The sequence below is a fragment of the Melanostigma gelatinosum genome, assembly GCF_949748355.1.
Source record: "Melanostigma gelatinosum genome assembly, chromosome: 4".
Taxonomy (NCBI): domain Eukaryota; kingdom Metazoa; phylum Chordata; class Actinopteri; order Perciformes; family Zoarcidae; genus Melanostigma; species Melanostigma gelatinosum.
Genome location: NC_136637.1, coordinates 20,192,519 through 20,214,731, shown reverse-complemented (window position 1 = coordinate 20,214,731; position 22,213 = coordinate 20,192,519). Strand labels below are relative to the sequence as shown.

At 46.5% G+C, this 22,213-nt stretch overlaps 1 protein-coding gene across 4 annotated transcripts in view; it reads left to right on the top strand.

Moving 5' to 3' along the window:
- Positions 1–21,845, top strand: part of mast2 (microtubule associated serine/threonine kinase 2) — a 133,385-nt gene extending 111,540 nt beyond the window's left edge. For all 4 annotated transcript variants that reach the window (XM_079266906.1, XM_079266905.1, XM_079266908.1 and 1 more), the window contains 21 exons: positions 3,561–3,662; positions 5,943–6,075; positions 6,202–6,269; positions 6,492–6,595; positions 6,742–6,950; positions 7,034–7,172; positions 7,391–7,523; positions 7,874–8,039; positions 9,814–9,915; positions 10,306–10,428; positions 10,517–10,626; positions 10,738–10,892; positions 11,236–11,378; positions 11,550–11,729; positions 12,188–12,439; positions 12,652–12,878; positions 13,213–13,335; positions 13,831–13,967; positions 14,060–14,247; positions 14,706–15,238; positions 15,406–21,845. In XM_079266906.1, coding sequence (XP_079123032.1) covers positions 3,561–3,662; positions 5,943–6,075; positions 6,202–6,269; positions 6,492–6,595; positions 6,742–6,950; positions 7,034–7,172; positions 7,391–7,523; positions 7,874–8,039; positions 9,814–9,915; positions 10,306–10,428; positions 10,517–10,626; positions 10,738–10,892; positions 11,236–11,378; positions 11,550–11,729; positions 12,188–12,439; positions 12,652–12,878; positions 13,213–13,335; positions 13,831–13,967; positions 14,060–14,247; positions 14,706–15,238; positions 15,406–16,986 — 4,908 coding nt within the window. In that variant the 3' untranslated portion in view covers positions 16,987–21,845. The remainder of the gene's footprint in view (positions 1–3,560; positions 3,663–5,942; positions 6,076–6,201; positions 6,270–6,491; positions 6,596–6,741; positions 6,951–7,033; positions 7,173–7,390; positions 7,524–7,873; positions 8,040–9,813; positions 9,916–10,305; positions 10,429–10,516; positions 10,627–10,737; positions 10,893–11,235; positions 11,379–11,549; positions 11,730–12,187; positions 12,440–12,651; positions 12,879–13,212; positions 13,336–13,830; positions 13,968–14,059; positions 14,248–14,705; positions 15,239–15,405) is intronic.
- Positions 21,846–22,213: the final 368 nt, after the last annotated feature.

Here is a 22,213-nt window from a genome sequence, read left to right as displayed (position 1 = left end):
GTCATTTCACCCAAATCGCAAATTATTTGCTCACTTGTGGTTTCAGATCATGATATGGACATTCTTTGTAAATCTTATAGTTTATCATGGTAGATGTTACTTTATGCTGTATCGTGATATTAATATATGTGATATGGTGACATTTATAGAACAAATGTGAATGTCTCATTTTTAATATTTTTTCCAGAGACTTTATCACTTGGCATAAACGGTGTAGGACTATTCACACAATCATATGGTAACTATTGTCCCATGATTTGGGTGAACTGCCCCTTTAAGTGTGAAGAAAAACAAAGAGTCTTCTTCTTAGGCTCCCTCAAGCCTTCAGGTTTCTCTGTGGTGAAATATTGTTGACAGGTTTCACAAATGAGTTATGATGAGTTATTATGTTTTCAGTCAATAGAACTGTTCTTCCTCTGTTGAAATCTAGTTTTTCTTCAGTCCACTCCTCTCTTGTCTCGGAGTGTCTCAGGCCTTTGCCTTTGTCCTTGTTGCTTATCCACTCCTTTATTCATCCATCCGTTCTTTCTCCCCTCGTGTCGTGACCCCATTACAGAGCTCGCAGGAGGCCGGCTCACCTCTCCTCCCTCCGTCCTCCTCTAGTCCTGGTGTCGTCTTTTATCTCTCCTCCCCCCTTTGCCCCGTCTCCTCCGTCTCTCTCTCTTTTCTCTGCTGCTCGTCCTCTCTCCCTCTCCCTCATCCATCCCCGTCAGGGGGCCTTAGTGACCTGCCTGGTGGTTACCATGGCAACCTGCATCCAGGCCATCCCCTGCTGGAACCACAGGGAGACCCTGTTAGACCCCCGTAGGTCACCTGAGGGTGGAGGGCTAGGCCGAATGCTAACTCAGCTCTGGTTATCGGTCAATCAGTGTGAAACTCCAGCGTGTTCATCAGGACTCAGATACAGCTGCTAACATCTGGGTTTGACTGGCTCTCAGCCGGACACAGGTGGAAACATCACCTGCGTGGAGAAAGTGATGAAAGTTAATTTCTGAGGGGACGAGTTGGCTGACTGTCAAAAGACACATGATGTCGTGCATGTTCACATGGCTGTGTGAAAGAACGAGTCAACATATTTTTACCTTTGACCATGAATCAATATTCAGAGTTTGTACTGACAGTATAAAATACATAAATGAAAAATCTTTTTTATCCTCTGCAGTTTGGACCTTAACCCATTTATTCTAACTATATAGGTTTAAACTAATGAACAATAAAAGTATTAATGTTATTTATTTTAATATTATCCAAACTGTCACAGTTCACACTCGTACACCAGGTGCGTGAAATCGTGTATGAAACCCATAAACGAACACAGTAATCTAACCTGTTGTCCAGATGTAAAGAGTTACCGAGCGGGACATTTTAAAATGCATTCAAAAAGTGACTAACAGCAAATACTGAATTACTTTTTTCTAAACTGTAATCTTCATCAGAAATTGAATTAGTACCAATTAAAATTACAAGACAACACAAATGTAACAAAAATATCTCAAAGTTGAGAAAAAAAGAATGTTGTCTTAAAAACTCAGAAGCAATATTACATTAAACTGAACTATGACGATGTAAGACAATAAGTCATTTGTTTTTGGATTTGCCTTTATTATGATCTTTCAGTTATTAAAAATAGCCTTTAAGTAAACGTGTATCCTTCATTTACAGATGTTCTTGTGTCTAAACAATGCAAGGGAAGCTTTTTACATCCAATGTTTATGTCAAAACATTGAACTCTAATTTACTCCATGTGTCAGATTATACCACACAGTATACACATGCATAAAAGCTGTTACAGCACATTTTGTACACTGAGTAACTCACCAGGGAATCTCTCTCACATTACACATGCATGAGTGAATATACGGCCTGTCTCTCACACACACACACACACACTCCCTCTCTCTGACTGGTTAATTAGCCGCTGTGCAGCGGGAGTCTGTCCCTCAGCTGTCCATTACTCACCGATCACTGGCCTGTACAGTGACCTCACACACACACACAACCCCGCACACATTTAGTCTCCGTCACGCTTACATATATACAAGCTAATGCATATTTAGCATACAGTATATAGACACCCCGCCCCCCCTCCAGCTCCCATTACAGTTATAAATAATTCAGGAGGGGGTCGGGGCCGGCGTCTGTCAGCACAGCTCTGTTAGACAAACAGCAAGGAGCTGCACATGCTTTGTTTATGAACCACCGGCCAGCCCTCTGTTAGCCTGTCTGCCACATACATACATACATACATACATACATACATACATACATACATACATACTAGTGCTGGGCAAGTTAACGCGTTCATTTCGCTAATTAACGCCGACAATTATTTTATCGCGCGTTAATGCATTTTTTTAATAAATTATTACAATTTGTTTTTATTTAGATTGAAAGACAAGAGACAATACATAGACATAACAACAAGAGGATGATGAGAACAGTGGGATAAAAGCCAGCAAACATCCTGTAGTCAGTTGGACATTGCTGCGGTAAAGTCAGCAGACACTTGCATGTTCGTGCACCGGTATGCTGAAATTCACGGTAAACGCATTTAAACGGCACAGATCGGGAGCGAGCGAAGGACTTTGAAAGTCAGCGGAAACATTAACGTGAGACAACATCCGGTTTCTTCAGACGAACATCCGGTTTTCAGAATAAGATTCCAACAAAGTATGAATTATATTCACATTAAGTATGAAACATGCTGCCTGCATCTCGTGAACCAAATGTTATTGCCCTTGTGTTCATATAGCACTACTTTTAAAATAAAAGTGCGCAATACACTACTTTTGAATTCATTGTTGAACTTTGCCATAACAATGCGATTAATCGCATTGTTATGGCAAAGTTCAATAAATCCATGCGATTAATCGCGATTAAATATTTTAATCGTTGCCCAGCACTAATACATACATACATGCATACATACATACATACATACATAAAATACATACATACATACATACATACATACATACATACATACATACATACATACATGCTGCATTCATACACACACACACACACATTACCCCCCTGAGAAGGTAACATATTTTACAGTGGGTGGTTTGTAATTGTTACGGCTTCCACTTTGCACCCACACACACACACACACACACACACACACACACACTTCCGCCCCATTTCTTTCCGGGGATCAGTGTTTGCTCCAGATGCGTTTCCAGTCAGTTCCAGGGGATTGCTGGGTAAATTGTTCTGTCTCCACGCTGACAGACATTTCATGGTGGATATCAGGGAGCGAGGCGGAGGTCACTGTGATTTAGATTACCTCTCAGGTGTCACCGCGGGAAGGACTCCAGCATCCGTTTGTCCTCAAACTGTTTGTTTGTGAAGGACAAACACAATACAAGTGGCATTCTCTGCACAGCTTCAAGGACAAAGAACACTTCATAATGAATATATATATATATATGATTATGAGGGGTCAGACGTCTCCCAGAAAGAACCTTACTCAGGATAGAAATGAAAGGTGAAATGTTTTCTGCCCATGCCTCCAAGCTGACCTTGCTCCTGTTGCTCTGTTGTCTTTGTGTGTCCAGGCTCACGAGCGCTCGGAGAGCGTGGAGGTGACCTTCGTCACGCAACTCGTCAGGAAGCTGATGATCATCATCGCCCGGCCAGCGCGTCTGCTGGAGTGTCTGGTGAGAGAAACGCACACTCGTCCATGAATGTCCCACACTCACCGGCGGACTGACACAAAGTATGTGGAGGTGTGGAGTTAGAAAGGAGTGAGCTCACCAGACTCCTGTATCCCGCTCCTCATCTCTGCTGCAGGCTACATCAGCTGCTACTAGCATAACACACATCTTTGACCAAATCCAATTGCATTGTGGTTAGTGTAGATGCTAGGATTTAACTATGTGTGGAATAAAAAAAGACAAAATCACTGGTTCTGTTTCAGCGATTTTAATACTTGAAGACATTTTCTGCCACTTAATAAATAATACAAATAGTGTACTTTTTGCTTCACTACATGTATCTGTTAGCTGGAGCCAATAATACACAAGTATTTCAATCAGCTTATAAATATATTATAAGAATATATGTTCTACATTTTGACAGATGGAAGAATGCGTTGTGGTAGTGCTACTCACGTTTACTCAAGTACAGTATCTGACTACTTCTTCCACCACTGATATCATTATGATGCGCCACAATAAGATGAAGACAAACAACATTAAACCATGAGTAACCCGGAACATACCGCAGGTATGTGAAATGTCACATTAAAGCAGCAGAAAACAAGAGGGGAAGACTTTTGTATTCCTCAAATACACACCGAAATCATGCAAATACGTCTTACGTTAGATTTCCGTGTTCAATTATGTTTCAATCATGCGTCATATGGACGTAGTGTAGTTACATTTTCTTGACTGTTTTAATCAGCCTCGTTCTGGTTGGTTATCCTCAACGGGTAGTTTTTGCATTTTAATCACGCTGCTGCACTGTGGTGTACATTACAGTCTGTTGGAAATAGCGCCATGAAAGATATGAGCAATATTAACTGGAATAGCTTTTTCATATTGTACAGCTCCACTGCACGCATGGTTAATAAACAATTTAGAGCTTTCTGCTCCCTGTTGTGAAATGATTTAACCACAGCAATTCATTTATGGACTTCCTCTGAGCATTTTAAATCAGTCTAATGTAAACACACGCACACACACATGCACATTAGCGCCTCTCAGCTGGTGGGCCAGGGTTTTATATATGAATTGCAGAGGCACTTTCTTCTTCCTCCACACAGAGCTCCATCCGTTTGGCTTGAGATGGTGCACGTTTGGTTTGAAACAGGCGAATCCAACCTCGTCTGAGCCCAGAAATGAGGCAAGGAGGGAGACGGTGAAGAGGAGAGAATAGATAAAGACCAAGTGTAGAAGACAGAGGGATAATTGGAGAGGCAGCGGAGGGTGAGGAGGAGAGTGGGAGGACAGTAGGGGGAGGCTGCCCCGCTGCGCACAATGGTGGTTTTGACTAATTGTGTGGTACTGAAGCCATGACAGCGTACAGGATGGGTTTTTACAAATGGAAGCGCACAGATAGAGGAGAGGGCAGGGAGTGTGTGTGTGTGTGTGTGTGTGTGTGTGTGTGTGTGTGTGTGTGTGTGTGTGTGTGTGTGTGTGTGTGTGTGTGTGTGTGTGTGTGTGTGTGTGTGTGTGTGTGTGTGTGTGTGAGGGGGGAACAGCAGTAGTCTACACGTCTTTGTCAGAGGACACAAACCTCGGTCCACTTCTCATATCGTTGTCGATCCAGTCATCCCCTCTCACTCTGCTGTTGTTGTAGAGACCACAGTTCTATTCTTGGACGCTGCGATCTTCATGCATCACAACCAGCAGAGTTGTTGTTGTTGTCTTGGAGGACTTGAGATAAAGACACCAAGACTGACAAAAACCTTCAAGACCACATTTTGAATCTGTTGCATTTTATTGTAACAAGCAAAGAAAGCTTCTGGTTACAGGGTCTGTTCCTTAGTTGAAGACAAATGTCCCTGTGCTTGCAATCAAACAGTGACTGGATGTTATCACAATTTATACAACAAAAAGAAAATGACTTGCAAAATGATCCACGCTGGAGCTTAATGAGATAATGACGCCCAAGACCACCTGCCAACAGGGGTTTGCACATGGGCCAAACAGAAAACTAAAAAGTCCACTTTGAACTAGCAACATACTGCATTGCATTGCTGGTAACAAACATTTAAACAGCCTTGAATTCAGCTGCATTTCAAGCAAAAGCACCAAAAAGTGACGCAAAATGACATTCATGACGTTAATGCAAGGGTTTTCATTTGAGTAGATATTTATCGTTGTTTGTGGGCTTTTTGTTGCCATTTTACAAGCTTAAATCTTTGCCTTTCCTTCCTTCCTCCTGTCTCCCCTCACTCCCTCCCTGCTGCTTCCCCCTGTCTTTCTCCCCTGCAGGAGTTTGATCCGGAGGAGTTCTACCATTTGTTGGAAGCAGCAGAGGGCCATGCCAAGGAGGGCCAAGGCATCAAGTGCGACATCCCCCGCTACATCATCAGCCAGCTGGGCCTCACCAGGGATCCCCTGGAGGGTATTTTATTTCGTCTTCATTTCATCTCATCTTATTTAATTTCATGTTTTTGTGTAGTGAGACCTTATTTCTTTCTTTTCTTGTTCTGCTCAGTGTGGTAACTGATACTTGTGTGTCTCTCTGTAGAAATGGCCCAGCTGAGCAGCTATGACAGTGGGAACCCAGAAACCCCGGAGACTGATGACTCAGTGGACGTGAGTACATAATCTCATCATTGTCATGTTTAACAGATGTTATGTCTGTAAGCATGAAGTTATTAAAACACTCTTTCTGCAAAAGGAACCGATGTAAAAGTCAATTATGAACAAATATAAAAGGCTGGTCCTAGTTGGTGCATGAATAAATAAGCTTGTGCCTTCCATCCACGTATTAATTATAAACATGCTCTCTCATGGCTGATGTTTCCTGTGTTTCAGGGTCAAGGCACCCCAGTCCCAGCAGCTCCTCCACACTCTAAAGCCAAAGCACCTCGTGAGGAAGACTTTGAGAACATCAAGCTCATCAGTAACGGAGCCTACGGGTGAGACAGAACAACATTTACATCTTTTGATATTCTAATATTAATACATAATTGCTGCAAAATAACAAATGAAGGTGCTAAACGAAAACTGATCGATGGTTACATATGTTGGGACTGAAACCTCTTGTCTGTCTCTTCCTGTGTAGCACCGTGTTCCTGGTGCGTCACAAGGAGACCCGGCAGCGTTTCGCCATGAAGAAGATCAACAAGCAGAACCTGATCCTGAGGAACCAGATCCAGCAGGCCTTCGTGGAACGGGACATCCTGACGTTTGCCGAGAACCCGTTTGTCGTCTCCATGTTCTGCTCCTTCGAGACCAGGAGACACCTCTGCATGGTGATGGAGTACGTGGAGGGTGAGCTCATCATGATCGTAGTCATAGTTTACTGTCACTGCTAGCAGCTGTGTTGTGTTTAATAAGGTGGGCGTCCTCTGTAGGTGGAGACTGTGCCACGCTGCTGAAGAATATCGGAGCTTTGCCGGTCGACATGGCCCGTATGTACTTTGCAGAGACCGTCCTCGCGTTAGAGTATCTTCACAACTACGGCATCGTACACAGAGACCTCAAACCTGACAAGTAAGACCAACTTATTGTCACCTAAATGCATATTATTTAATATTCACCACATTCATGGAATTAAAGGATGTGTTTTCTACAGAGTGATGGTCAATGGACTTGTACTTGTATAGCACTTTTCTAGTCGTGCAGGGGATGAATCAGTTTTGCATTATTCTAAAGGGAAGTACTTCTAAGACACAGCCATATTTATGACCATACTTTTCACATGCTCTCAGTCTTCTCATCACCTCCATGGGACACATTAAGCTGACAGACTTCGGTCTCTCAAAGATCGGTTTGATGAGTTTGACCACAAACCTGTATGAAGGACACATCGAGAAAGACACCAGAGAGTTCCTCGATAAACAGGTACGAGCTAACGTCTTAACAGTGTGTGTGTGGGGGTGTGTGGCTGTGTGTGGGTGGGTATTTGTGGCCCAAAATAATGAAATCTGCAACAGCTTTTCAATTTGTATGTGTTATTTTGCGATAGATGGCATGATATTTAAAACTGCATAATTGCAGCTGATTAAAGAGATGCAGTTACAGATAATCATAAAATTGTTAAGCATTCTTCCAGTTCCACTTTTAATTATTATTGTTATTTTTTAATTGCAAGATCATGTAAATATTTTGGGGATTGGTTTAATTTGCCTTAGTTCTGACGACTGCGTCTTTCACGCCCCAAGCTGATTCCCTGCGTGCTGATGTCTCTCCAGGTGTGCGGCACTCCAGAGTACATCGCCCCAGAGGTGATTCTGCGTCAGGGCTACGGGAAGCCGGTGGACTGGTGGGCCATGGGAGTCATCCTGTACGAGTTCCTGGTGGGCTGTGCTCCTTTCTTTGGAGACACACCGGAGGAGCTGTTCGGTCAGGTCATCAGTGGTGAGGCGCCGTTCTGACAGACTATCGCTGCAATTAAACAACAAATGCTGCTTTTCTACAATACGGATCCATTATCGCAGTCAGTTTCCGTAACATTTTACGCACTAGCATCATCGTTGAGCAGTTGAAATCCACTTGACAGCCCCCACACAAGACATCCGGGCCCGGTCACACCTGAGTTAACAGCGTAAAAAAAAAAAAAAAGAATTGAGAGACGCAATTAGCTGTGTTGCACCAGCCATATCAGTATAAACTGCTGCACCAAAGAAGCGAATGTACTCAGTGACAGGACTTAGTCAACCACGGAGTCACAAGGTAAATGTGGACTAACGGGATCTGAAAAATCACAAAGCTGTCTGTAATCTTTTTTGCCTTTTTTCATTTGAATTTGTTTTCATGAAATGAACAGAAAAGGGAAAGTCACTTGTTTGAGATCTAAAGTTGACGTTTAATTTAAGGGGTCACAAGCCAGAAATGTTGGCAACCACTGATAGAAACCATTTAGTTGTAAGATTCAATGAACTGCCCATTACAATCACTGCCACTGTAATTCTGAATGAACATTTACACCCAGGAGAGCTAGGTTACAGGGAACAGTTCATATATAAAACTTCATCGATCATTTTTCCCCAGAATGAGTTTTTTTCATTCAGTTTTCTCAACTTTAAGTTATTGTTTGCAGACAACTTTGTTGTGCAAAAAACAAACAAGTAAAAGCATTGTTCTAATCATCACATGATCAAATCCTCAATAATTGATGGCGTGTAGTTCCTATTCTCCAGTGGAGATGTTGCTACAGTCTGTCTGTGCTGCGTTGTGAATGTTTGATGTCGGAGCCTGAGGGCCTCCAGGCTGACTCGATAAGATCATCAGAAACGGGCAGATGGAGATGTTGCTCTGCAGCAGAGAGGCACAGCCTTCGCTCACAGGGAATGAAATCAATTGTGATTTCTCCTCTGCGGTCTTTCCTCCCTCAAATTCCCTTTGGTGACAGGGCAAGTCAATGATCATTAACCTGCATTGATCCCCGCGTATCTCTTTTATGAGAGTCCGTATCGTATTGATGCGGCGTGGTGATAAAGAATTGAGGGCCTCCGTGTGCCTTGAAGGTATTTTTCTATCCGCCTCCAGGAGGATTGTCAGTAAGGTGCATCACGTAGGGCAGAACTCTCGGGTGCCGTCTGTGGAACCACTAAGACGAAATGTTTCAGGATAACAAACGACATGTTGATGTGTTTGATGGGATTATCCTATCAAAATGAACATAGCGGCTACTGGGAGCCAGTGATGGAGGAAATACTTGAGGGATCTTTCTTGATGAGCCGTGTCTGATTGTCGACTATTGTCTTGTTCTTTCTTGACCTGTCAGGCCAGGATGATGCCTTCATATCAGGCATCCAAGCATCACATTCATGTTTCATGAGGAAGGATGCTGTCATGTGTGTTCTTACAGTACGTGACTCTCCGATGCCATTTTGGCCGGGTCACTCCTGTAAGAGAGATGATCCATCTCAAGACACTTGATGATTATAATGTCATCAATGTGAAGCAAGTATGACGACCAAAACCACAACATTTGTGTGTTTGCTATAAGTAGTCATATATATATATTAGAAATGGGTGAACAGCGAATCATGACTGTTTTTCAGCTTCCAAGCAGGGCTGACAACCGTCACAGAACCAGCGTTCCACTGGATCATTTCGTATTTGTTGCCTCTCTGATGAAGACACCAGCGATCCATGTGTTGACACTGTGTTGGTGTGTTTGTGTTAGATGAGATCATCTGGCCGGAGGAGGACGAAGCTCTGCCTCAGGAAGCTCAGGACCTCATCTCCAGACTGCTGAGACAAAATCCTCTGGAGCGACTGGGCACAGGTAACACACACACACACACACACACATGCTGACTAGGGTTTCTCAGAATGTCGTAAACCTTATTGATGGAAAGTTTTTCCAGGACCCGGATTCTCTTTGTCCACACTTTTTACTTGCCCTCTTGTGTCAGAGTTCGTACGGTCTTTCTCTTTGTGCAGGGTGGATTCTGCTGTCTTGTGGTTCGCTCTTTGAATCTGACGTTTCTTTGTTTGTTATTTTACGCCAAGAGTTTTAAAATGAAGGTGCAACCAGACTCCACTGGCTGTTTGGTCCAGAGCTGGTCAAATCGGATACTGGAGCTGCCGCTGTGCGTTCTCATCTGTTTCCTCCCTCTCTGTTCCTTCACTTCTACTCCCCCTCATTTCTCCTCCCTCGCCTTCATCTCCACAGGAAGTGCCTTTGAGGTGAAGCAGCACTCGTTCTTCACAGAGCTGGACTGGAACAGCCTGCTGAGGCAGAAGGCCGAGTTCATTCCCCAGCTGGAGTCTGAGGACGACACCAGCTACTTTGACAGTATGTCTCTCGACGGCTTCGTCCGAATCTCATGTGCTCGCACTGTAATCAACACACAAGCTAATGGCTGTGTGTCTCTCTCTCTCAGCTCGCTCCGACCGGTACCACCATGTAGATTCAGAGGAAGAGGATGACACCAACGATGAGGAACATGTGGAGATTCGGCAGTTCTCCTCCTGCTCGCCTCGTTTCAGCAAGGTACACCCTAATTCATACATCCAGACAGTCACAGGTCCAAAAAGGGGGCCGCTGTAAAGGCATAGAGTGGCACAATGTCCGGGAATGACATTACCGCCATGTTGTGTGCAGGTGTACAGCAGTATGGAGCGTCTGTCTCTTCATGAGGAGAAGAGGACTCCTCCTCCCACCAAACGCAGCCTCAGTGAGGAGGGAGGAGATCGCATCGACAGCCTGTGCGGACTCAAGTCCAGAGATCGATCCTGGCTGGTGGGATCTCCAGAGATGTGAGTTCTTCATGGAGCACCACACAGCAACAATCTCCTGTTCTCTGAAACAAAAACAAAAAAGTATAGACTCGTGCAGTTGTTGCAAATATTACCTGAAACAAGCTGGGATACTAAAAGCTTCATTTCGGTAGTTTTGTTCTCCCGCAGCCATATCGGAGTTTTTAGTTTATTTCCAGGAGCACCTCCTGTGTGTGTTCAAATCCTCCTCTATGTTTTAAAGTATGCTGATAGTCAGTTGAACCCATGGTTAGTCATATAACTGCTGTTTTTTTGTGTTGGCTCGCTGTGTTTTAGACGTGTATTTCGGTTTCTCATCCCATCTCCAACTTTACCTCCCCAGCCTGCGGAAGCGTCTGTCTGTCTCGGAGTCGTCCCACACAGAGAGCGACTCCAGCCCACCACTGACCGTCCGGAGACGCTGCTGTTCAGCCATCATTGAGATGCCCCGCTTCGCCATCTCCTCAGAGGAAGAGGGGGGTCAAGGTAAAACGCAGGAAGGACACTGCGATGGCCACTACGTGCCTTAAACTCCTAAAACGTACAGGCGTTTAGTTGAAGAAAAGCAGGGATCCCCCTGAAGTAGTAGCCAGGACATACAGAATATCACGAGTGAGCTGTAACACACATCCTGGATCCGTCTTGTTGGTCTCACAGGTGCAGCTGGAAGCCGCAGGAGTCCCAGCCTGTTGGGTCTGAGTGCAGTGAGGGGCCCGCGGTGTGACGAGCTGCCCCTCGCCATCCCAGAGCTCCCAGTGGAGAGAGAGCTGAAGCTGGACGAGTCTCCCACCACACCGAGCTCCACCTGCAGCCAGCTCAGCAAGGCCACGCTCGCATGTCAGTACAAACACACACTGTGGAGACGCAGGGATTGTGCAACAACACAAGACAAAGGTCTAGATGTGGTTTTCACCTTTAGGTTTTCAGTTCTACGAATGTACTTTAATAACAAATACTTTTTTATATGAGTCATTCAATTGTCTAGTTGGAATTACAGTTTATTTAGCTGATTTCATTTCTCCTTTTTCACTGATCCTGAATATTCTGACCCTTGATACTTCACATCTGTTCCTCGTGAAACTTCTTTGCCTGTCGATTCAACTTCAGAGAGAAATCATCTGATAACTTTCTGCAGGATTTGTCCAAAAATACATCTTGAATTTGGCCCGAAAAAGTATAAAATGTGATATTTGCTGTCACCCTGATTGATTCTCTGAACTCTATTTTAACCAAATTTTTTTGTATTTGACGGACACGCTATCTGAGCTCCCTCTCACCTTCCTCTCACCCTGCAGCGGGCGGTTCAGGCGACGCGAGTGACCGTGGTCACAGAGGTAACGGCGCTGCCAGTGCAGCTGCTAAAGGTGCAGCAGACAGCGACTCTCCGTCCACTCCAAGAGCCATCAGCGACCTGGCGGCTCGCAGGGCTCGCCATCGGCTGCTGTCTGGGGATGCAGACAAACACACGGCGGCGCCGAGCTCCAGACCGCTCAACAAGGTCATCAAGTCGGCGTCTGCCACAACACTGTCACTGATGATCCCTGCAGGTCAGTGTGTCGGGCTGAGGGAGGAGGTACTGCTGCTGAATGATGAACACCAGGATTCAATGCTCTTTTTCCAACGTTAAAGGAGTTCGATCAACAAATCGTGTGGCTTTGATGTGCTCACTAGATGTGATTCACGTGACAATATAAAGTAACGGACTCCATATAGCCACCAACCTCACCGACCCAAATGTCCATTGTCTGTCGGCTTTTAGACCACCACGGAGCCTCTCCATTGGCCAGCCCGATGTCGCCCCACTCAGTGTCGTCCAATCCGTCGTCGCGGGACTCCTCCCCGAGCCGCGACCTGTCCCCAGCCGTGACCAGCGTCAAGCCGCCCATGGTGATCCAAAGAGCGGGCAAGAAGTATGGCTTCACCCTGAGGGCCATCCGAGTGTACATGGGAGACTCTGACATCTACACTGTGCACCACATGGTCTGGGTGAGTCCCGCAGAGAAAAACCAATGCTGACAGAAATACTCCAACTAACATCTTTAATACATTCAGTACAAAACAGCATGTACTGAATGTATTAACAAGAGGAGGTCAGATATCAGCTGCAGTGTGTCTTTGATTCAGAATGCCTGTAGTCAGAGTGGGTGCAGTGTGTTGGGATTCTTGTTGTTGACAGGAGATGGCAGTAAACACCAGAAGAACAGGCCCGTGGGTCTTAAATACACTTCCATTCCTTCCATCTTCCTGCTTATCTCCTTCTTTTCGCTCTCGACCTTTCGTTCTACCTCTCATCTGACCACCTCTCTCTGCTCGTCCTCAGCATGTGGAGGTGGGCGGTCCGGCCCACGATGCGGGGCTGAGGGAGGGAGACCTGATCACCCAAGTCAACGGAGAGCCGGTTCACGGTCTGGTTCACACAGAGGTGGTGGAGCTCATCCTGAAGGTACAAACACACAAAGTACATTTAATTCTACTCTTTGGTTTCAGAAATTCACAGTGCTGATAAACAGACTCATTTTTACCTCCTGCTAGTTTTGAAAAATAATGTGAATTTATCCTTCAATATTGTTTACAATGCATAATATACGTACGTACGATTGCCTCTATATGAGCTCCATAAGTAAACAGTGTGGTGTCCGCTGGCAGCCGTCAGCAGGCCGTATTGCTGGGACCGTTGGAGGGAAGGGAGGCACCGCAGAACCAGGACTGAGCAGGGCAGTCTGTCAAACCCTGCTGCAGTAAAATGAGACGTTTTCTAAAAGGAATCGTGTGCTCGGAAAACACTACCACTTTTGTCCACAGGGACCGCCAAAATCAACACACAACTTTAATTCCAGGTGGTAGCTTTAATATAAATTTGCAGCAGTAGCTGAGTGAAGTGAAACTGAAACAAAACACGTCCATCAACGTCTGTAATGTTCCGTCTGTCCTCCCTCAGAGCGGTCCCATAGTCTCCATCTCTGCCACCCCGTTTGAGAACACAACCATCAAGATCGGCCCCGCCCGAAAGACGACCAACAAATCCAAGATGGCGAGACGAAACAAGAAGACCAAGACCAAGGAGGGACAGGACAGGTGGGGGACACACCTGTGTTGTATCAAACATCACTTGTCTGCACTTAATGTGGGGCTATCTTGAGTGAGCGGTTGTGTGCTTTGTATCGCAGTAAGAAGAGGACGTCTCTGTTCAGGAAGATCACCAAGCAGGCGTCTCTCCTCCACACCAGTCGCAGTTTGTCCTCTCTGAACCGCTCTCTCTCCTCTGGGGAGAGCGGGCCCGGCTCGCCCACACACAATCTGTCACCACGGAGCCCGACGCAGGGCTACAGGTCCACGCCAGACTCCGCCCACTCAGGTGAGAGACAAACGCTCACCTGCACTGCAACAATAACTTGGTATGTATGTATTCCGTGGACATCAGGGGTGTCGGTCTCACAGATCAGTATATTTGAAAGTTTGAACGAAGATGAAATCCTGTATTTATTCCTCCTCACGCTGAGTCTTACTTTTTAGAAAATAGTTTTGTCTTCATCTACGCAAAGCTAAACTGAAGAATATATATATAGATATTCAGTTTACAAACGAGAAACAAAGCAACAAATGTCATTGAATTACACCATCTGACATTTAATGTATGCAAACAAAACAATGTTACCTTTTGGGACTCATAACTAGTCGAATGCACTTAAGATTTCGATCCAGTCTCATTTATTATGAACAAATGACACACGAAAATATGTAACGCATGTAGATATTTACACACCAGGATATGAAATATGATATTCATATATGATGTTCTTCTCTACCCGTCAGTTGGTGGGAACTCATCTCAGAGCAGCTCTCCCAGCTCCAGTGTCCCAAACTCCCCGGCGAGCTCCGGCCACATCAGGCCCAGCTCCCTGCACGGCCTCGCCCCGAAGCTCCAGCGCCAGTACCGCTCACCCCGACGCAAGTCTGCCGGCAACATCCCCCTCTCCCCTCTGGCCCGCACACCTTCGCCCACCCCTCAGAGCTCCTCGCCACAGCGCTCACCCTCCCCTCTGCCCAGCCACGCTCTGGCACAGTCTGCGGTGGGTCAGTCGTTCCCCGTGAAGCTCCACTCCTCCCCTCCCCAGGTGAGGCAGATATCCAGGCCTAAGAGCGCGGAGCCTCCACGTTCTCCGCTCCTCAAGAGGGTGCAGTCTGCTGAGAAACTGGCCTCCTCACTCTCCAACCCCCCCCCGTCTCCGTCTGGGGTGGCGGCCGTGGGAGCGACTGCGGGGAGCCGCAAACACAGTCTGGACATCTCGCATTCTGAGTTTAAGAAGGAGATTCTGCAGAGAGAACCGAGCCTACAGAGCCTTCAGGTATGAGTTCGTCACGCAAAATACAAGTTGGCAATAAATTGATTTCATAATAATGTCTTAATGTCTTAGATTAAGAAGTTAAAGTTAAATCGATGACATTTGAAGTGTTTTGTACGGGTTGTCAAACGCGCTGTTCTGAACGCGTCTTATTCCTCACTAACCTTCAGGAGTCAGCCAGCGAGGGTCAGCTGTCCTCAGCAGGACGCAGCGTGGAGACGGGCAGCCTGCAGAAACACTCCTCCTCATCCAGGAAGTTAGGGCGTCAGGAAGGGGACGGCGCCCTCGGCACGGTGTCCGGCTCGCTGGGCCTGGCCCCCGGGAAGAGCAAGCTGAAGGACAAACTGTCCGCCATCCGGCAGGACAGAGCCGAGCGGAGGGAGTCGCTCCAGAAGCAAGACGCCATCCACGAGGTCGATTCATCCGAGGACGAGACGGATGAGGGCTCAGAGGACAGCCAGGACGGACGCAGGGGGGCGACCTTCACCCCTCCTCCCCTGCTGAGGCCCACCACTGTGAGAACGGGCCCCGGAGGCACCCTGCCCTCCCTCTGCCTCTCCCCCTGCACCCCTCATGCCACCTTCACCCACACAGGGCCCGCCCAGATAGGCAGGCCCACTCCCTCGCACACCCTCCCCTCTCTTGCAGAAACAAAGCCTGATCAGAGCACCCCCTCTCTGGGAGTAAAAGACGCACGGTCTGCTTCATCTACGGAAGACAGTGCAAAACAAGAAAGGAAGGTTCTAGAACCGAGAGGTACCACCAAACCCACTCAGGGCTCCCTTCCCTTCTCCACCCCAGGCAGTGCATTCATCTCAGTCAGTAAGGACACTTTCCTCAAGCCAGCTCCTCCACAGGCCTCAAAGAGTCTCGGGGGGAAGACTGCACCATCAGAGCCCAGGGCAGAGGACCAAACCCTGGACAGCCCTAGCACCACAGTCCCCTCTACCACGACCACTACAGAGAGCAGAACCAACACGAATAGCACCGACTCCAGAACTGCCACCAGTGCTGCTGACTGCCAAACTCCTGACAGCCAAGAGACTCCCCGCGCCTCCTGCTCCTCTCCCAGCATCCCCAAGGAGAAGAAGGAGGCAGACAACCGGAGGCTCTGTGCTGCGGCTGCTGCAAGTCTAAATGCGTCGCCCTCGTCCACTTCTGGCTCCGGCTCCAGCTCCAGTTCCGGCTCCCCAGTTCCGGCCCCTGAGAGCGCCGTGGAGAAAGTTGTGTCCCAGCTTGCGACAGTAGCTAAGAGCGTTCTGGGTCCCGTCAAACTGAGCACCGCCGCAGACGAGAGCCAGAAGGACCAGACGCCATCCACAGGAGGCATCCCAGAAGTCACACCAACTGGGCCCCTCTCATTTCCCTCTGAACAGCCCCCAACCCCTCAGTCCCCTCAGTCCCCTCACCTTTTGGAATCCCAAACAAGACAGAAAATTGAGCAAGTTGCCTCACCAACCCCCTCACTGACCAAACCCTCCACCCAGAAAGACTTTGCAGCCCTGCCGCCGTCATCCCGCAAGGATGTCCCAGAAAGGCCCACATCAGGGTCTGCATGTCGGGAGAACGCTGCTACGTCTGCATCTGCGCCGCGGCCGGTCGCAGCAGCCGCTCAGCCTGCCCTCAACGCTCACCCAAGCTCCTCTGCAGCATCTGAGCCACAGCGCAAGAGCTCCGAACCCCAGACGACAACTGCCAACGCCGTGTCCGCCTCCGCGCAACCAGACAAAGCAACCAGCAAGAAGACGTAGCAGCGAGAAGTTCCAGAACAAAACAGATCACACACCTTCGTGCTGGCTTGAGGTTTTAGAGCTCACACAAACTGCGTGTTTCGGAAGAAAACATATTTGTCACTTGGCTCTAATCAGAGACTTTCAAAGCAAAAGAAAGAGCGAGACACAGAGACAGATGTGGTAATCCTAGTTCCATTCCAGCTGTTCTGTACTCCTCATGTTCATGTGAGTTATTTTGGTGTCCTGACTATTTGGTTCCTGATTTAAGACTAAATGCCACGAGGAGTTGGCGTTTTTATTTTTTATTTTTTATTTTTATGCAAACACGTTCGGGGCTAGAAATAAAGAGCTCAGTGGTCCGTGGACATCCAGTATATAACGCAGACACTTTACACACCCCGCTCACGCTTGTGCTGCCTCATTACCTCCACGCATGTTCCTCAAACGGATCGGGGGCGCCTTATTGAACACACACTCTTTCCCTCCTCCCGTCCCCTCCTTGCCCAACAATATGGAAGAAGATTGTGTCTCAGCAATAAAGCGCAGCGTATGTTTAGCAATCTGTAGAAACGCATTACAGTGTTTTTAATAGGACTAAATCAGCACCCAGCTAACTTGGCCAAATTAAATTCTCCTCTTCGCTGTCGTCCCTGCTGATCCGACGCTGCAGGCCTGCAGGAGGGGAGATGAATTCCCTGAGCTCAGATTCCCAGACATGGTTCGGTGATTTGAAGAGATTCCTTGGAATGTCAGCGCTGGATTCGATTGGTGTTTGTGCTGATGTATCGAGTCCGCGCTCAGGCGCAGAACTTCGACTGATTCTGCAGTTCAGTCGTTAACTCTGAACGACTTTCCTCACTCCTCACCCCGCTGTGTGTTGTGTATTGCACCACGACCGTATCCATTACAATGAACATAGGGTTCATGCAGCTTTCCCAGATCTGATTCAATTCTTTCCAAATAGATTTTTAAACATTTGGAAAGCTGTAAGCTGTCTCATTGTACTTAGCTGCAGCTAATTAGTTTCCTACAAATGCTGAAAGCTAAACTAAATGCATTCGATTAGTCTTCATAGTTGTGGTTCACTTTCATGCCGCTGTAAGCAGAGTTAGCAGCCAGGCTTACCGGGTATGTTTTAACTCCGAACATGAAATGAAGCCAAGGATTTGAATTCACACCTGACCTGATTTCATTGGTCGCCTGCACACGCCTCCAAAAGCTTCACCAACATTCAGCTGAAGGATCCAAACTGAGCACACTCAGACCGACGCTGGTTGTTTTACAAACACTGTTCTGTTGGACCACCGCCTCTTTATTTCTAGCTCCATCAGCCTCTAAAGGCTGCGCTCGTTTTATTTTGGTATCTGGACCAACTTGCTGTGTGGTTTTTTTGCCTCTGATCCTGTAAAGTCATCAGACTTTACTTTGTGTGTGTGTGTGTGTGTGCGGGAGAGTGTTCGTTGATATGTGCATGGTTATGTGTATATACATACAGTATATATATATATATATGTATATATATATATATATATATATGTATATATAAAAGAATATTTAAAGTTCTGTTGTGCATCTGTTTTATACCCTGAGTGTGTGTGTGTGTTTTAGGATTACCTTTGTTCAGGACACCCTGCTACCTGTGTATGTGGCCGAGCTCTGCGTGTGCGTCAGGCTTTGCACAAATATTTTATCTCATTTGTCAAATGAAAAAGACAAAAAGAAATGAGGAAGAGGAAAGCCGGTGGAGATGTTTGACCGCTCACTTCTGCTTCGCACGGTAACAACTAGAACACAGTTAACCTGTTAAAATCAATTCCTCGTCTTCTTCTTTTTGTCTTTTTCTTCTTCTTGGATATACCACCTTTAATTTCGTCCGTGTCATCCTGAACTCGTCTCTGAGTCCTACTGTACATTTGAAAGCGAGAAAAAAAAAATGTTTTAGTTTGTTTCTGTTGGTTTCTTAGACATTTTTAAGAACATCACCTTTCATTGAGCCCAACCCCGGTGTGAGTCCACTAGTGTCGTACATTTGAACCTTCTCTGAACAGCAGGATGTCCCTCTCATCAGCTTTAGGTGAACTTAAACCTCCTTCAGTGTTCTGTGTCTTTACTGGGCTCGCGTGCTCACCGATTTCAATTAATTACGAGCTTTCAGGCTCAGTTTAAAGGACGCTGTTAAACTGACGCCAACACTGTCTGTGGCGATCTCTGTGATAAGTTTACATGTTCTTGTTTTATATCTCTGTGTTTGTTTCTTTTGATGGAACTTGTTGCCTGTAGCAATCAAACCTCCTCTGACAGGCGATGATGATTACCAACAGCGTGTTGAGGTCACTCCTGATCGTAAATGTGGTGTGTTAATCATATTTAGCTGTGTGACGGAAGGGAGGAAGATTCAGCGCACGTGGGTCGAAAACCATCTCCGCTCTCGTGCGCGGTGCAGAAGTGTGATAACGGGTGTGTGTGTGTCTGTGGAGCACATCAGAGCTCTCCCGTCTATCCGCAGTATGCTTTTGGCCAATCGAGGCGGTTCGGGAAGCCGACCGCTGATCCGTCAGACTCGAGTAGATTCCTCGATTAACCGACCACGTTGGACGTTTCGCGCGCAGACGCACCGCGAGCTTCTTGCCTCTTGGCGCGGTTTCACCAGGAACACGAGACGAGAGAGCAGAAACTGGAGTGCAGGTCAGATTTGAGAGCGACCACGGACAGGTTCGTAAGCACTGAAGAAGTCTGAGAGTGATCAACGACAGAATTGCGATCAACTGTCAGGTTTCAGATTCAAACCGAGCGAACGGTTTCCTCTTTCTCCGCTATGTCTGTTTTCTTCGGTTCAACCTAGAAACCAAGTGTTTTCCTGCTGAATTCCACCTTCTCAGTAAACCAGCAAGTGCATGAGGTTGTGGAAATAAAGAGATTTCGATACTTTGTGCTCAGATGTTCAAAATCTGAGCGCTGATTTCAAGCTGGTGGCTCCCAAAATCCATTTTTTTGTTCTTATCTTGAAATAAGACTTGAACAGGGACAATATTGTCAGCTGAATTTGAGCTGATCACAGATATGTATATGTGTGGTGATAAGTTACTGCGTCTCCATTACATAGTTTTAAGTGGTACTTATCGAAAAGAAACAAATAGTGGTTGATGTAGTATATCAACCAATCGGACATCAGTACCTCGTCGCTGGTTGCTTAATGGATTTGCCCCTCTGTGCTCTCGAGTCCTCACTAATTCATTACAGACGGCTTTATTCATTTGGTTTCTCGCTCACTAGTTTTGTCACGAAAACATCTTTCTGTTGGAGTCGAGATCGACGCTTTCGTCTCTTCAGGATGTCAGTTTTGCATTGTGATTAAAGCGCCGTCGACTGCAGCTGCAGTTGTGATTTTCTGTGTGTAATTGGAACCTGTGTGTGTGTGTGTGTGTGTGTATGTGTGTGTGTGTGTGTGTGTGTGTGTGAGAGAGAGACACACCAGTCCATCTGCTCTCAGCTGGCTGCTATTAGTGCTACATGGACTGCTGCCTCACGCACACACACATGCAGATCAATACGTGTGCCATCTAATGTGGCGGTGCCAGTTTCCCCGTCTCCACTGACATTTTAAACATACACATGCATACCAACACACACACACACACACACACACACACCTTCTCCTCCCGTGTGTAAACATGATGGTCCAGCCATCTGCTGGAGAGAGTGAAGCACGTGTCGGGTTCCCTGGTGGAGTCATTAATCTCAAGCTCTGAGCCTGTTGACCGCGCACACACACACACACACACACACACACATTTGCAGGGTCAGGTTGGCCAACACAGACACTACCCATGCTCCCTCAGGCTCCCCCGTCCAGTCCCGGTCCGGTCGATTCAGCAGATACACCGTTAGCAGTCTGTTCGACCTCCAGCCTGTGTTTACCCATCATGCACCTCTGCTGCACTCTGGCAGAGGCCCACAAACCAGACGCGTCGCTACGGCTGTTCATTCGCGGATGTTCGTTTGCCAGCTGAGGAGTCAAATTGAAAGTCAGGATCTGAGAGCACGTGTGTGGAATTGTGTCACCAGTTGTAGCGAGCTTGCTGCTCATTAGTAACGTTTGTGCCAATACAATACGCACGTTTTGGTACGGACACTTCATTACTTTCAACCAAGTTGTGACATCTCTCAAATGTTTACCGTTGTACAACACAAGCATCTCTAAAACACGTTTTCTGAAAGAGAATTTCAAATCAAAAAACCATCTGATCAAAAAAAAAATAAGCCCTCAAGATGGTAAATCGCAAAACGGCTGTGGCAAACTCTCCCAACCGAAAGTTAAAACTTCGTTTGAGCGTGGACCAAATCAGGATTCTGAGCATTCAAAACGTGTGCAGAAGACTCTGTCCCTGCCTGCTGCCAGATATCACATCATGGAAGCGTCGGTGGTGGTTTTTGGCACTGATAGGCTTCCGTACACCTCTGACTCTGAGCACGTAGAGTAACCAGCTCTGTCTGTGAGGCACAGAGATGATTCAAAACATGTGACTTTGGGTATGACGAGGTGTAGCCTTATTACCACTAACACACACACACACACATTCTGAACCGCGTTACATGAGATTCAGTGATGTTTCAATGTGCAGTCCGTTAAGCTCGTGTCTGTCTGACGGGGTCCAACCGACTTTCATGGACGTGAGTCTTGCAGACGAGGGCAGTGTTTTGTGTTTGTCTTTAAAGAGTGATGACGAGGAGGAGGAGGGAGCTTGAGGAAGACGTTGAGAGAGAAAAAAACATTGCTAGAGTAAAACCAGTGCAATATCTTTTTATTTTTTATTGTGGTAAAAGCATGTTGTTGTCAATCTTACCTTACAACAATAATAAAGGTTTTTTTATGTACGCTTTGGTTTTTGCAGCGTCTTGATTGTGTTTCATGATGTCGTCGTTGTTTCTTTCACTCTGCTTTATGTGGCACATCATGCTTTTAACATTAAGGCAGCCCTGTTTTTGGAGAGCGATTTCTGCCGCTGAACTCACATTAAGTCAGAAACAATGAATGATAAGTGGCTCTGGGTTTAATCCACGCCTCAGGCTGCTGCTACACTGCAAAAAACATCTGTCTCATCAAGTCACTCTGTAGTCCAGTCTTTATTTTGAGGACATTTTCCGGTAACAGTCAGATTGACTCTCCGTGTTCTTTGCATTAGTTGAGATCCAGGAGCACGGACACATTGCTATAAAGAGTTCCGACTCAACCAGAAACACTACG